This window comes from Pristiophorus japonicus, chromosome 13, assembly GCF_044704955.1.
Source record: "Pristiophorus japonicus isolate sPriJap1 chromosome 13, sPriJap1.hap1, whole genome shotgun sequence".
Taxonomy (NCBI): domain Eukaryota; kingdom Metazoa; phylum Chordata; class Chondrichthyes; family Pristiophoridae; genus Pristiophorus; species Pristiophorus japonicus.
In genome coordinates this window covers 22744381-22761440 of record NC_091989.1, presented here as the reverse complement: position 1 = coordinate 22761440, position 17060 = coordinate 22744381, and the positions used below count along the sequence as shown (strand labels likewise).

The 17060-nt window shown below is 45.2% G+C and overlaps 1 protein-coding gene across 1 annotated transcript in view; it reads right to left on the bottom strand.

The window, feature by feature from the left end:
- Positions 1–17060, bottom strand: part of snd1 (staphylococcal nuclease and tudor domain containing 1) — a 1067139-nt gene that overhangs the window by 1012330 nt on the left and 37749 nt on the right. Inside the window, exon 3 of the mRNA XM_070897262.1 lies at positions 8735–8855. Coding sequence (XP_070753363.1) covers positions 8735–8855 — 121 coding nt within the window. The remainder of the gene's footprint in view (positions 1–8734; positions 8856–17060) is intronic.

Here is a 17060-nt window from a genome sequence, read left to right as displayed (position 1 = left end):
CCTTGGAGAAGGTTTGGCCCGGGGAGCTAGGGGAAGGAAGGGAAGAAAAGAAGGGAAGAGTAAGAGGCAGAGTCGACAGAACGGATGGTCTCAATCTTGGAGACAAAGAGGTCTATAAGAACAGAAGAATACAAGAAATAGGAGCCGGAGTAGGTCATTTGGCCCCTCGAGCCTGCTCTGCCATTCAATATCATGGCTGATCTGAGCTTGGCCTCAACTCCACTTCCCTGCCCGCTCACCATAACCCTAAACTCCCTTATCGTTCAAAAATATGTCTATCTCCACTTTAAATATATTCAATGACCCAGCTTCCACAACTCTCTGGGGTAGAGAATTCCACAGATTTACAACCCTCAGAAGAAATTCCTCCTCATTTCCATTTTAAATGGGCAACCCCTTATTCTGAAACTATGCCTCCTGGTTCTAGATTCACCCATGAGGGGAAACATCCTCTCAGCATCTACCCAGTCAAGCCTCCTCAGAATCTTATTTGTTTCAATAAGATCACCTCTCATTCTTCTACACTCCAATGAGTATAGGTCCAACCTTTCTTCATAAGACATCCCCTTCATCTCGGGAATCAACCTGTATGAGCTCCTCACACTTATTGTCAGAGGGAGGGTGGAGACTTGGGAGAGGGGTTTAAAAAGGTGGTTTGCAGTGGAGAATAGAAGCCGAGGTTTATCTTTATTCCAGAATCATTCGAGAATGTAATGAGCGATTTTGGCAGACGAGAGCAGGGCCCGATAGTGCTTTATGTGGTGAATAGCTAAACCAGTTGCCCACCATATCCGTTCAAGTCTGCGTCCCTTGGACTTAAAGGAGCGAAGATCAGGGCTGTACTGGGGGAACGGCCGTGATGAGAGAGTGAGTAATTGTTTTAATAGGGACTAGGGCATCAAAGGTGGTGATGGTGAGGGTGTGATTGAGCAGATCAGTAGCTGCAGAAATGTCATTGTGAATGGAGGGCCAAAGACTGAACAGTTGAGAGTTCATAAGTGCAGTTGTCAGAGAGTCGAAAGAGTTTTTTCCAGGGACGGACATAGGAGGTGGTAGGGTTGGGAGAGAGCAATATGAGGAAGTGGTCAGAGATGGCCTTATCTGTGATTGGCACAATGGGAGTAGCGAGGCCATGAGAGATAGCAAGGTCAAGGGGGTGGCTGTGAATATGGGTTGGTGAGTTTACATGGAGAGAGAGATTAAGGGAGAATAGGAGGCTTGTGAACTCAGGAGAGAGAGCATGATGAATTTAGATGGAGGTTAAAATCACAGAGGATGAGGAGAAGTTGATTGGTGCAGAAGAGGGGGAGGAAAGCAGAGAAGAAATATCGGTAATACTTTTTTTTTTAAATACAAAAATGGTACTTGGGTGAGCGGTAGAGAACAAGAATTTTAAATGAGAGAGAGGGGTGGAATAGGGCAAGATGCTCAAAGGAGGAGAAAGTGCCAGAGGAGTGGGGGGGGGGGAATAGACCAAGCTGTGATTTGCTCATGAGAGCAACACCGCCACCACCACAGTGGTCTGAACAGGGCAAGTGATGGAAGGTACAGCCAAGCAGGGAGGCTTCACTTAAGGATAAGGTGTCATTGCCCCTCAAACAGGTTTCCATCAGAGCCATGATGTCGATGCCATCAACCACGATAAGCTCATGGATGGGAAGGGCCTTGTTCACAAGCGAACGGACGTTCTGGAGGGAGATGCGAAGGTGGCCAGTGATGGCTGCCTGCATCTACAGGGTTAACACTGGGGGGGGGAGTGAGCTGGACAGGGAGGAGATTGGCAAGATTAACCCCCAGTGGATACACTGGGCAGGATCGTCAGCGAATGAGTAGGATGGGACAGTTGGGGTTGCTGCTCGCAAGGAGGCAGCGACGAGTGCCTCGATGGGCCCTTCATAGGATGCCAAGAGGACAGAGGGAAGCTGTAGTCTTGTCTAGGAGGGAGTCAATCCTAGCACAGCGGCAGAAGAGTAGGACGGTTAAAGAGTAATGAAGGATTGGGGTAGAGATTTAGGAGGGCAAAGTATCCAAGAGAGGAGAGATGAAAGGAGGCATGATGACAGGGGAGAATGGTCAGGGAGTGAGAAAGAGAAAAGGAAAGAGGGGGAAAAGTATTGAATGGCTCGGGTTCGGAGCGACAGCCAAAGTGCACACGCAAATGGACAGGGGAAAGCTCAGGCTACATAGGCCTGTTTACACCTTTGATAAGCCTTGCCTGCTTGCAGCCGTGTAAACCGGTGTAGGCAATTCAGCCCCTTGAGCTTATTCCACCATTCAATGAGCACATGGCTGATCGATATCTTAACTCCATCTACCTCCCTTTGCTCCAAATCCTTTTATACCCTCTGCTAGCAGAAAATCAATCAATCTCAGATTTAAAATAATTACGACTTGACAACTTGGCAGCCAACTTTTTTTTTTAATATAAAAAGGACAGTTAAACCATAAATGTAACCACAAATTTTCCCCCTAATGTTCCTTTAATATTCTTCTATTTTAATGTTCAAACTCAACAGGAACTCTTGCCATCGACTTTGACACCCTTTTTCATATCATTAGTCCTCAACTTGATGCTAATTCAGTTCATCAACAAGCTTGCACTATGATACTATTTTGCAGCATAACTCGCTCAACTGGTTAAGTGCGTTTAGCAGGCCAGTGGAGGTTAACGTTCCAAAGGAAGTTCACAAAACCCATTAAAAATTGGGTTCCACTGCAGTTGTGCAGTTACCCAACTACAGTCATTGGCGCGAGGCATTCCAGCACATAAAAGTATCAAACAAGTCTTTGCGAAACGTGCTTGGGAGTCTCAAACCAGCTTCAATTGGACATACATCCATAGCACAAAGCAAATTGACATTTTGTTGCAAGCTAGCACTGAACATGAATACATGAAAATAGGGCACCAATAGCCCCGTTCCACAGGTTGGTCTAACAGAGAATCGGACAATACAAATTAATGAATCACAGCTAGTAATTCTTACTTCCGAGAGACACAAAAAACAAAACAGGAAACAGGAAAGGGGCAATTTAAAGTAAAACTCAGGGAAACTCCTTGCAAACTCTAGAAGGCAATCAAAGCACCAAAAAAGCTCAGTTACCCTCGAGTTCATCAGTAGGTGGATTTAATTACCATGTCCTCTCATCCCTGGATATGCCACACTTGTCACTCTCAGCAAGACAGACAATAAAAGGATGGCATCGACATAGGAGAGAGCACCAGGTGCAATAGATCATTAACTTCAGATATATCACTGGACAGGGGAGAAAGCTTTCAGCACCCAGCCTTTGCTTTAGGACAGTGAAACATTATTCCAGCATCTCACCTAAAATACATTGCATACATTTTTGATAACAGCTGAAATTTGAATTTGTGGTTCCTTAAAGAATTTTAGACAAATCATATTGCAGTTTCAACATGAAAATTAAATTGAGCAAAGAACCAGCCCATTAAATCTTTAATTAAAAACCCCAACAGCAGCATTAGTTGAAGGTTGGGAATTTGGCACCTGCTTAAATGTCATATTTTGTTTAAAATAAAGGGCAACAGTGGCCTGAATGCCATCATTGATTAGAACATTTGTCTGTGGATCACGATTAATATTAATACTAATTCTTATCTGACTTGCATCAAAGTAGTAGAGAAAATCATGCTTTACAGCCCTGAAACAAGGCAACAGAGAGGTGACTTGAGGTACAGGTACATCATCCCGAATCCGGCAACCTTGGGGCCGAGGCCGTGCATGTTTGCATATTTTTCTGGATTTCAGGTCGGACATTAAAACAGCACACGAGTCAGGTCGGGTCGCACGTGGGCCGGGGTCGAGGGTCATTCGGCAAGGCTTAGACTCAATCTGAAATGCGCTTTTGAAAAGAAATTTCCATTTTTGGACAATTCCGATTTTCGGAATTCTGGATTCGGGACATTGCACCTGTATACAATACAGTAAACTGTATAGAAAAGGGAAATCTGAAATAATGCTCCGAAATAAACTGACAAAAGTAGGCTCAAACTAGTAAACTGCAGATTTAAGGCTCGTGTCAGGAAGTTTTTCTTGGTGATCAACACATGAAATGGATTTCCAGTCTAGGCGTTGAGGCAAAAGAAAAATCAGTTAAAATAACCCATGATTTATTTATTTTTTGGTGGTGGTGGTTGAGGGGGGGGGGGGGGAGCGGCAGGGCACTGGGGTGGGTGCAAGAGAAGAGTACTCCTGGGTCTTTTTGAATAGACACAAATAAACGTCCTTTTCTCATGTGCAGTAGTCTTGTGATCTACTCAGTAGTGTTAACTTCACAACTCAGTAGTGGGTGGGGACCACTAGTCCATTTTGAAAAGGGGAATGAAGAACAAGGAGCAGAAAAGCAGCCCAGCCTGCTTATAACTTGCCAGCAATGAAATGTATGCAGTGAGGAGCCAGCTAAAGAAAAAAACAGACAACTGTGCAAATACTGTTCTGACCCTTATATGGCCAATTACTACCCTCTTTAACCGTAGTGGCATCCCGTCCTGTAGGCCTCAACCCATCATTTAAATTTATCAAAAGAATTACTGGAACTGGTCCCAGCCATTGGACACTCATCATCATCATAGGCAGTCCCTCGGAATCGAGGAAGACTTGCTTCCACTCCTGAAGTGAGTTCTTTGGTGGCTGAACAGTCCAATACGAGAGTCACAGACTCTGTCACAGGTGGGATGGACAGTCATTGAGGGAAGGGGTGAGTGGGACTGGTTTGCTGCGCGCTCCTTCCGCTGCCTGCGCTTGGCCTCTTCATGCTCTTTGCGTTGAGACTCGAAGAGCTCAACGCCCTCCCGGATGGACTTTCTCCACCTCGGGCGATCTGCGGCCGGGGTCTCCCAGGTGTCAGTGGTGATGTCGCACTTTACCAGGGAGGCTTTGAAGGTGTCCTTATAACATTTCCGCTGTCCTCCTTTGGCTCGTTTACCATGAAGGAGCTCCGCATAAAGCATTTGCTTTGTGAGTCTCGTATCCGGCATGCGTACTATGTGGCCTGTTCAGCGAAGCTGATCAAGTGTGGTCAATGCTTCAATACTGGGGATGTTAGCCTGGGCGAGGACACCGACGTTAGTGCGCCTGTCCTCCCAGGGGATTTGCAGAATCTTGCGGAGACATCGTTGGTGATATATCACCAATCACCAGCAACTTGAGATGTCTTCTGTACATCGTCCATGCCTCTGATCCATACAGGAGGGCGGGTATTATTACAGCTCTGTAGACCATGAGCTTGGTGGTAGATTTGAGGGCCTGGTCTTCGAACACTCTTTTGCTCAGGCGGCTGAAGGCTGCACTGGAGGCCATGTTGAATCTCTTGCATCAATGTCTGCCTTTGCTGACAAGAGGCTCCCGAGGTATGGGAAATGGTCCACGTTGTTGAGGGCCGTGCCGTGGATCTTGATGACTGGGGGGGCAGTGCTGTGTGGCAAGGACAGGCTGGTGGAGGACCTTTGTCTTATGGACGTTTAGCGTAAGGCCCATGCTTTCATATGCCTCAACTATATCCTGGAGTTCAGCCTCCGAATGTGCACAGACACAGGCGTCGTCCGCGTACTGTAGCTCAACGACAGAGGTTGGGGTGATCTTGGACCTGGCCTGGACAGAGCGTAGGTTAAACAGCTTCCCACTGGTTCTGTAGTTTAGTTTCACTCCAGTGGGGAGTTTGTTGACCGAGGTGGAGCATGGCAGCGTGGAAGATTGAAAAGAGGGTTGGAGCGATGACGCAGTTCTGTTTGACCCCGGTCCGGACGTGGATTGGCCCTGTAATGGATCCGTTGGTAAGGACTATGGCCTGCATGTCATTGTGGAACAGGCGAAGGATGTTGACAAACTTTTGGGGGCATCGAAAACGGAGGAGGACACTCCATAGACCCTCGTGGTTGACAGTGTCAAAGGCCTTTGCAAGGTCGAAGGCGGCTATATATAAGGGCTGGCACTGCTCCCTGCATTTTTCCTGCAGCTGTCGCACTGCAAAGATCATGTCCGTTGTGCCCCGTAGGGGATGAAAGCTGCACTGTGACTCCGGGAGGAGCTCCTTGGCCACAGGGAGAAGACAGTTGAGGAGAACTCTAGCGTCAACTTTCCCAGTGGCTGATAGCAGGGAGATTCCCCTGTAGTTGCCGCAGTTGGACTTGTCCCCTTTTTTAAAAGATGCTCACGATCACTGCATCTCTGAGATCTCCCGGCATGCTCTCCTCCCTCCAGATGAGAGATGAGGTCACGTACCCGCGCCAACAGCATCTCTCCACTATACTTTAGCTTCTCAGCAGGGATTCCATCTGTTCCCGTAACCTTGTTGTTCTGGAGCTGTTTTATGGCTTTTCCTACCTTGTGCAATGTTAGGGTTTCACCGACGTGGTGGTGGGTCGCACACTGCGGGATGGAGTTGAGAACACTTGAGTCAAAGGCAGAGTCTCGATTGAGGAGATCGTCGAAGTGCTCCTTCCAGCGGGCCCAGACAGCCTCGGTGTCCTTGATGAGTGTTTCTCCATTCTTGGCCAGCAGTGGGGTGGGGCCTTGAGAGTTTGGACCATAGGTAGCCTTGACTGCGATGAAGAATCCTCGCATATCGTGGCTGTCGGCCAGTTGTTGTATCTTCTGTGCTTTCTCCATCCACCACCTGTTCTTTAGGTTCCGGGTTTTTTGTTAGACCTCAGCCTTGAGCCACCTGTAATGTTGTTTTGCTGCTCCAGAGTTGATTTGTTGCTTGAGACTCAGAAATGCTTTGCACTTGCAATCTATTAGTTCTTGGATCTCCTGATCATTTCCATCAAACCAGTCCTGGTGTTGGTTATGGAGGCTTGGAGGGCAGACCAAGCACCGTGAGGATTCAGCATCTCAGGGTCATCAAGGCATGCCAGGTTAGCTGAGAGGTGCTGGCTGTATAGGGTTCTCTTAGTTGAGTGCCCCGACATTGACATTTTTGCAGCACTGCTTCTGCTGTCCCCTTTGCTTTGGGGCTGTGTTAATGTCGATGATGGATCGGATTAGGCAGTGGTCAGTTCCTGTCATGGCGCGGGTGATGCGCACATCCTTGCGATCCCTGGATCGGTCAAATAGTCGAGTAGGTGCCAGTGTTTGAAGTGAGGGTGTTGCCACGATGCCTTGTATTTGTCCCTCTGGCAGAACAGGGTGTTGGTGGTGAGGAGTTCATGTTCTAGACATTTTGTCAGGAGTAGGGTACCACTGGAGTTGGCTTTCCCTACCCCCTCTTTGCCAATCACGCCTCCCCAGAGGGCTGTGTCTTTGCCAACCCTGGCGTTGAAGTCACCTAGAAGGATCAATTTGTCACCCACATGGATGTGGGACAGGGATGTTGAGGGGTTGGAATAAAAACCCTCTTTGGTCTCATTCGTTGCATCGAGTGTTGGGGAGTACGCACTGATGACTGTGGCGCATTGGTTCTGGGATAGGGTGAATCGGAGAGTCATGAGACGTTCGTTAACCCCTCAGGGGGAGTCTTCAAGGCGGTTGATCAGCTCAATTTTGATGGCGAAGCTGACTCAGTGAAGGCGGCGTTCTTCTTCTGGTTTTCCTTTCTAGAAAAAGGTGCAACCTCCACCTTGTTCCTTGAGCTGGCCTTCCCCTGCCCACCGGGTTTCGCTTAAGGCGGCGATGTCAATGTCAAAGTGTCCAAGTTCCCGGGCGACTATGGCGGTGCGGCCTGTCGCTGTTGGGAGTGGTCCGTGAGGGTCCTGACGTTCCAGGTCCAGAACTTCATGTTAATGAAGTGGAAGATGCCTGTGCACGAGTTCTTTAAACGTGGGGTGGTCACTGTACACCAACAACCAGACGGGCTAGACAGAACTAGGTCTTGGTCCAGTGGCAAGGGGTCCAAGATGACTGGAGACCTGACACTGCTGTATGAGCCTAATTGCCTACGGCGAGATGTTGGCCGCAAGCTCGGCGCCGAGTAGCGCCCGTGACCCAGCCTCGCACTCCGGGTCCCTTCGGCCAGAGGGCCTGATCCAGTGATGCACTCCAGGTCCCTTTGGCAGGAAGGCCTGACCCAACGATGCACTCCAGGCCCCTTCAGCCAGCCGGTCTGACCCAACCTTGCACTCCAGGTCCCTTCGGCCAGAGGGCCCAGCCTCGCACTCCAGGTCCCTTCGGCCAGCCAGCCAGCCGGTCTGGCCCAATGACGGGCTGTACCTGTCCTAGGTTGTTAGCGGTGAACACTGTAGACTACTGACTTACATTTTAGACTTTTAATCAACGTTTAATTAACTTTTAATCAACTTGAGAAACTTTAACAATTTGGGAAAATGTTTAAACTTTTAAACAACTTGGAGAATTTTTCTTTTGAGACCTCCAGAGAAACTTTTAAATAACTTTGGAAGAAACTTTTAAAACATCCCTCTGAACTCCAGCGGACAACTGACCTTCCTAATGCCTGCCCAATTGGACACTAAGAATTAGAGGACAACAAATAAGTAAACTAAGGTTATAATCTAATTAAGATGACGAGGTTACCAAACAAGTTACTTGTGTGATTTATCTGAACTCCTGATATGCAAGACAAAGTTTAGTATTGATATTTTCATTAAGGCAATCAATTCATTGGATATGGAGATATTCCTATGCAATAGGAAAAAGGAGATGCCATTTTTATGATATGTGATTCCCTTCCAATATACAGTGGGTGAAATTGGAGAGACGGGATACTTTGATGCAGTTCATGCGTCATTTGCAGCTTGTATGAACACTACTTCACTCACCTTTGCCCAGGTAAACCATGCCATATTCACGACCCTGGGGAGTCTTGTACTCCACAGTGAAACACACCTCTTTTCCAATCAGTTTCTTCCTGAGAAACTCTCGAGCTGGCCAGGCCCAAGGCTGTAAAAGAGCACAAGAAATATTGTACATGACTTGTAGAACAATGAAGGAAGGCAAATAGCATAAAGGGGTGCAATTAACAACTAGATGCATTTCTCAAAAGGGAATCTACAAATTTAGTAAAATTCAGGTTTGAAATTAAGGCTTGTTAGACCCAATGACTAAGATTTTTTTCCCTCCTCCTTTATAAAAATTTGTATGACAATTATTCTGGAACATATAAAGCTAGCATGGAGCAGAAAGTGTATACATTACATACACATTTTTGTTTTAAACAATACACAATTGACCTTCCCTTTCTCTTCCCTCCCAAAATTTTGAGCAGAATAAATCCTCAGGGCCTGATAGTCTGCATCCCAGAGTACTTAAGGAAGTGGCCCTAGAAATCGTGGATGCATTGGTGGCCATTTTCCAACATTCTATAGACTCTGGATCAGTTCCTATGGATGGAGGGTAGCTAATGTAACCCCACTTTTTAAAAAAGGGGAGAGAGAAAACAGGGAATTATAGACCGGTTAGCCTGACATCGGTAGTGGGGAAAATGTGGAACCAATTATTAAAGATGCAATAGCAGCGCATTTAGAATGCAATGACAGGATCGGTCCAAGTCAGCATGTGCTTGACAAATCTTCTACAATTTTTTGAGGATGTAACTAGTAGAGTGGACAAGAGAGAACCAGTGGATGTGGTGTATTTGGACTTTCAAAGGCTTTTGAAAAGGTCCCACACAAAAGATTAGTGTGCAAAATTAAAGCACATGGTACTGGGGGTAATGTATTGACGTGGATAGAGAACTGGTTGGCAGACAGGAAGCAAAGAGTAGGAATAAACGGGTCCTTTTCAGAATGGCAGGCAGTGACTACCGCAAGGTTCAGTGCTGGGACCCCAGCTATTTACAATATACATTAATGATTTAGACGAAGGAATTGAATGTAATATCGCCAAGTTTGCAGATGACACTAAGTTGGGTGGCAGTGTGAGCGGTGAGGAGGATGCTAAGAGGCTGCAGGGTGACTTGGACAGGTTAGGTGAGTGAGCAAATGCATGGCAGATGCAGTATAATGTAGATAAATGTGAGGTTATCCACTTTGGTGGCAAAAACAGGAAGGCAGATTATCTGAACGGTGACAGATTAGGAAAAGGGGAGGTGCAACGAGACCTGGGTGTCATGGTACATCAGTCATTGAAAGATGGCATGTAGGTACAGCAGGCGGTGAAGAAGGCAAATGGCATGTTGGCCTTCATAGCGAGAGGATTTGAGTATAGGAGCAGGGAGGTCTTACTGCCATTGTACAGGACCTTGGTGAGGCCACACCTTGAATATTGTGTAGTTTTGGTCTCCTAATCCGAGAAAGGACATTCTTGCTATTGAGGGAGTGCAGCGAAGATTCACCAGACTGATTCCCGGGATGGCAGGACTGACATATGAAGAAAGACTGGATCGACTAGGCTTATATTCACTGGAATTTAGAAGAATGAGAGGGGATCTCAAAGAAACATAAAATTATGACGGGATTGGACAGGTTAGATGCAGGAAGAATGTTCCCGATGTTGGGGAAGTCCAGAACTGGGGGGCACAGTCTAAGGATAAGGGGTAAGCCATTTAGGACCGAGATGAGGAGAAGCTTCTTCACCCAGAGAATTGTGAACCTGTGGAATTTTCTACCACAGAAAGTTGTTGAGGTCAGTTCGTTACATATATTCAAAAGGGAGTTAGATGTGGCCCTTACGGCTAAAGGGATCAAGGGGTATGGAGAGAAAGCAGGAATGGGATACTAAAGTTGCATGATCAGCCATGATCATATTGAATGGTGGAGCAGGCTCGAAGGGCCGAATGGCCTGCTCCTGCACCTATTTTCTATGGTTCTGTTTCGAGGAAGGTTTGGACAAATCCAGATCAGCATTCCCCATATTAAATTGTATTAGTTCATTAAATCCAGACAACAAAAGAGCCAATTATCAGCATCAGTTCAGCTCACTTAGTGGCACTTTCACTTCAGGGTCAGAAGGCTTAAGTCGAGGACCCGAGCACAATCTTGCCTGATGCTCATTTCAGCACCAAGGGCGTATACAATTGTTAAACATGTTAAGCCGAGGCCTCAGTTGCCCATTCCAGTGGTGCATGTGAATGTTAAAGATCTCCTGGCACTATTCAAAGAGGCAGAAATTCACTTGACCAGCATTCCTCCCTGAACCTACACCATCAATCGGCTCATAGTTGTGTGTGCGCAAACAGGGCTTCTGCATTTTCTCTGTGTGCAAAGCACTTCGAAATGTGATAAAAAGTACAATCCAAGTGCAAGGTTTGTTTTTAAAATCGTATTCAATACTTTCACACCTCAAAAGTCACTGATGTGGCTTCAGGTGACAACCATACTTTCTCAAAGAAATAACCTGCTCCGACCACAAGCTGAAAAAGCCATACGATTGTACAGCAGAGACTTGTGAACATCTAATAGAAAGAATTGCCCAACAATTAACAGGACCACTCATCTACTTACTGCACATCTTATTTTACATCTCCTAGCAACACCACTACACTGATCAATTAACTTTTGTAATAGATCCATCGAACTCATGCTGCTGACACTTACAGTAATTGAAGGGTTATGATTTGTACCCTTTTACACTCTCCCATTCTCTCAAGTATCTGATGTCAGCCCCAGCCAAATAAGACAGGGTAGACATCTACTCTGAAGTAGATCAAAAAAGTGCCAGACTCAATCTCATTTTGCATTCCCAGGAAAGAAGTAACTGACCTCTTCTCAACACATCCCCAAATCAATACCCAAAATCAGTACTTCAGCAAGTCGACTAGTGCAAGCGAAAAGCTACCTCTATTATGGTGGCACGGAGGATTGGTGGGCTCCACTGCAATGTCACACCATGCTACCTTGGACACTTTTGTGCATTTGATGGGAACATTAAGACTATATTCTATGACAGCAAAACATGTGCAAATTTTAAAGAAATCAAAACACACAGCAGTATTGTTCCCCATAAGCGGTGCTTTGTTCTGTGCTTTGAGTCTTTTAAAGCGCAGTCTCTTTAAATTTCTGCACATGCGCAGTATTTATAATGTCAAAGCCAATGAGTGGCCTGGGTGGGACCTTTCAGATTCGGAGAACAGGAATTGTGCCTTATATCCACATGATCACAGCAAAGTGGTCCCAATGCACCTCCTCAATAGCATACATCAAGTTCCAATCTGGAGAGCACAGCTTATTACTTGCTAGTCAAGCCACATGAGTTTTAATTCAAAAGCACTTCACATAAAATGAATTACTTCAAAAGTGCAATGGCTTCTATGTAACAATCATAACAGCCATTTTAAACAGAGTAAATTTCACAAACCGTAATAAGATGAATAATCAGTTGAGGGGGAACAGTTCAGGTAGTGGAAGAACCCCCTGTTCTTCTTCAAACCATACCATGGGATCTTTCAAGTAACCAAACAATGATCACTGCATTCAATAGGAATATATTATATACCTCGTCCTGGCAGAACAATGCCAAATTTATAAAATATTTTTCCTTGCTAAGTCATGCATCAAATCCCCCAGTGCAGATCTACTGCAATGTCAGTACTAACTGGTAAGTTAGCTATTAATGTTCCACACTTAATGACTCAGTGTGCTGGGATCGGTGCTGGGACCACAACTGTTTACAATATACATAGATGACCTGGAAGAGCGGACAGAGTGTAGTGTAACAAAATTTGCAGATGACACAAAGATTACTGGGAAAGCGGGTTGTGTAGAGGACACAGAAAGGCTGCAAAGAGATTTAGATAGGTTAAGCGAATGGGCTAAGGTTTGGCAGATGGAATACAATGTCGGAAAATGTGAGGTCATCCACCTTGGGGGGAAAAAAAAACAGTAAAAGAGAATATTATTTGAATGGGGAGAAATTACAACATGCTGCGGTGCAGAGGGACCTGGGGGTCCTTGTGCATGGATTTTTTTATTTTTTATTTTTTTCGTAGCCAATCTTTCCAATTCTTTGTCAGATCACAAACGCCAGAGGTCACCTTGCACACATCAAGGATCACCCTGCGCTAATGCTCTTAGCCAAAAGGCCTAGAGCCCAAGCACCGTTCCTGGAAGTACTGCAATACCAGGTTCGTGCCATGGAGGTGGATGGGTCAGCAACCCCACACACCTCCGTGGAGGTGGATGGGTCAAACCACCCCACCCACCTCCGGATCCCAAAAAGTTAGTTTGCAGGTGCAGCAGGTAATCAGGAAGACGAATGGAATGTTGGCCTTCATTGCGAGAGGGATGGAGTACAAAAGCAGGGAGGTCCTGCTGCAACTGTATAAGGTATTGGTGAGGCCGCACCTGGAGTACTCCGTGCAGTTTTGGTCACCTTACTTAAGGAAGGATATACTGGCTTTGGAGGGGGTACAGAGACGATTCACTAGGCTGATTCCGGAGATGAGGGGGTTACCTTATGATGATAGATTGAGTAGACTGGGTCTTTACTCGTTGGAGTTCAGAAGGAGGAGGGGTGATCTTATCGAAACATTTAAAATAATGAAAGGGATAGACAAGATAGAGGCAGAGAGGTTGTTCCCAATGGTCGGGGAGACTAGAACTAGGGGGCACAGCCTCAAAATACGGGGGAGCCAATTTAAAGCAGAGTTGAGAAGGAATTTCTTCTCCCAGAGAGTTGTGAATCTGTGGAATTCTCTGCCCAAGGAAGCAGTTGAATGTATTCAAGTCACAGATCGATAGATTTTTAACCAATAAGGGAATTAAGGGATACGGGGAATTGGGCGGGTAAGTAGAGCTGAGTGCACGGCCAGATCAGCCAGTATCTTGTTGAATGGCGGAACAAGCTTGAGGGGCTAGATGGCCTACTCCTGTTCCTAATTCTTCTGTTCTTATGTTCAACCAAGACTGAAAATAACAGGCCTCTTTAGCCAATTGCATTCTTGGAATTTACCCCCACCACAAACAATGTACATTTCAAAACTCATGTTGTGCCTCTTTAAATGAATGCAAGGCATCCGTTAACACTATGACCAAGACAGAGAGACTAACTAGACTAGTACTTGTTCTCAAATAAGAGAGTCCAAATCCTGGACAAAACGATCAGCACTTCAGCTTTTGTTTCAAGATTACTTCTGGCTGCCAAGACAAAAATTAACTGGAGCATGGAAACCTGACCAACAATGACCAAATGTACCTCAAACAGGAGTTACTGAAGGCACCATCTTGCACTTCTAACAAAGGTTAGATAATACAAGTTTTCTCAAGGAGGGAGAATGGAAAAGACAAAAATAAATTTGAAAAACAAAGGCCTGGATTTTGCAGTCAGCGGTGAAGTGACGACAATCGCTACTGACATCGAAGAACGCTGCCCACAAACTTTTAGCGGACTCTATGGCGCCGATTTTCCCTTTTCCACCGTGACCTTCCATTTAGCACCATCGATAGGGGATCTGTAGTATCCAGCAACAGTGATGTAATCAAGCCAGTTGAGCAGGCAATCACATGGAGGAATTTGCAGACAGCAAATCAGGAAGTTAAAAGCAGGTTTCATCTGTATATATTTTGTTAAACAGAAAGTAAAATAAAGATTGGACATACACGAGATTAAGGTGGAAGCTGAATTAAGAAAATTAAAATCTATTGAATTTTTATCATGGAAGAGGGAAAATTACACTCCACAATATAAAATTAGTTTTTCCAAGGCCAGAAAAGTTAAGCGGTAATTATGACTTAGTACAGCTTTAAAAACTCAATTACACCTCATTCAACAAGGCGTAACTTTTTCATGGGTTGTTAGTGAGAATAGTGCGTAAAAATTTGAAGTTCACGTAAAATAAGTGATTTCTAATTAATTCCATCTGTGAAGACTGCGACAGCGCACCCTGTGGAGGAGCAGGGCATCACTGACAGCAACTTCCAGATTTCCCCATTTAACTGTGCATGCACGGACGCCAGAAGTTACTGTCAATTTTACAGAGTAATGATGACAAATGCGTCATTACAACTGCAAATTCTTGGCCAGCAATGCTCATCACTGTGGTCCCATGTTATACATTACTCAAACACAATGAGTTTTACTTGAGTGCACGATCCAACACGTCTCACACAGCATTAACAACCACAGTGGTGAGCACCACTCAGCTACATAGCCATAACACAATAAATAAAGGTTTGCTCTTGAGGGTCAATGAGGAAGCGTTACTCAAAAATTCTATCCATAAAATTTCGAATGAGGTTCAGAGAGGCTGGTAAAGCCTTTATGTAGCATCTTTTCAGCTAATGATATATCAGTCGCGATGTTAGGACACGGCCATCTCAAAATAAATACACGTGGAACAAAATTATTTTTCCCCAAAGATAAAAGTTATATCAGCTGAAAAAACTCAAAAGGTCCAATGACATTTCCAGACGGCTGCTCAGATCAAATTTTAGAATAGATTTATGCCACTTGAATTATAATCATCGTATATCACTTCCTGTATGTCTACTCAAAAACAACAGCAGTCCCTAGCCAAAAAAAACACCATTCAGGAAAACAGAAATTGCTAGAAATACACAGGAAGTCAATCACCATTTGAAAGGGAAAGACGATACATTAATTAATTGTTTTTGGATGGGACCCCTCAGCAGAGCTCCACCCAAGACATTAACCTCCTTTTCTTTTTCAGATGCTAACTAATCTGCAATATATTTCCAGCATTTTTCTGTTTAAAGACCCTTCCCAACTTGTTAAGAAACTGGTGTAAACATTTAAGGAAGGAGTACTGGGAAAACCAGGTTGGAGGAAAGGTGAAAACCACGGAGGAACACGGTGGCAGGAGCTGTAATCCAAACCGCAAAACATCAGCACAGTGGAAAAATATTCCTCCTTCTCAACAAACCATCACTGACATTTGAAGCTATCATTAAGGAAGAAATAGCGGGACATCTAGATAGGAATAGTGCAATCAAGCAGACGCAACATGGATTCATGAAGGGGAAATCATGTTTAACTAATTTACTGGAATTCTTTGAGGATATAACGAGCATGGTGGATAGAAGTGTACCGATGGATGTGGTGTATTTCGATTTCCAAAAGACATTCGATAAGGTGCCACACAAAAGGTTACTGCAGAAGATAAAGGTACGCGGAGTCAGAGGAAATGTATTAGCATGGATAGAGAATTGGCTAGCTAACAGAAAGCAGAGAGTCGGGATAAATGGGTCCTTTTCGGGTTGGAAATCGGTGGTTAGTGATGTGTCACAGAGATCGGTGCTAAGACCACAACTGTTTACAATATACATAGATGACCTGGAAGAGGGGACAGAGTGTAGTGTAACAAAATTTGCAGATGACACAAAGATTAGTGGGAAAGCGGGTTGTGTAGAGGACACAGAGAGGCTGCAAAGAGATTTAGATAGGTTAAGCGAATGGGCTAAGGTTTGGCAGATGGAATACAATGTTGGAAAATGTGAGGTCATCCATCTTGGGGAAAAAAAAACATTAAAAGGGAAGATTATTTGAATGGGGAGAAATTACAACATGCTGCGGTGCAGAGAGATCTGGGGGTCCTTGTGCATGAAACCCAAAAAGTTAGTTTGCAGGTGCAGCAGGTAATCAGGAAGGCGAATGGAATGTTGGCCTTCATTGCGAGAGGGATGGAGTACAAAAGCAGGGAGGTCCTGCTGCAACTGTATAGGGTATTGGTGAGGCCGCACCTGGAGTACTGCATGCAGTTTTGGCCACCTTTCTTAAGGAAGGATATACTAGCTTTGGAGGGGGTACAGAGACAGTTTACTAGGCTGATTCCGGAGATGAGGGGGTTACCTTATGATGATAGATTGAGTAGACTGGGTCTTTACTAGTTGGAGTTCAGAAGGATGAGGGGTGATCTTATAGAAACATTTAAAATAATGAAAGGGATAGACAAGATAGAGGCAGAGAGGTTGTTTCCACTGGTCGGGGAGACTAGAACTAGGGGGCACAGCCTCAAAATACAGGGGAGCCAATTTAAAACCGAGTTGAGAAGGAATTTCTTCTCCCAGAGGGTTGTGAATCTGTGGAATTCTCTGCCCAAGGAAGCAGTTGAGGCTAGCTCATTGAATGTATTCAAATCACAGATAGATAGATTTTTAACCAATAAGGGAATTAAGGGTTACGGGGAGCGGGCGGGTAAGTGGAGCCGAGTCCACGGCCAGATCAGCCATGATCTTGTTGAATGGCGGAGCA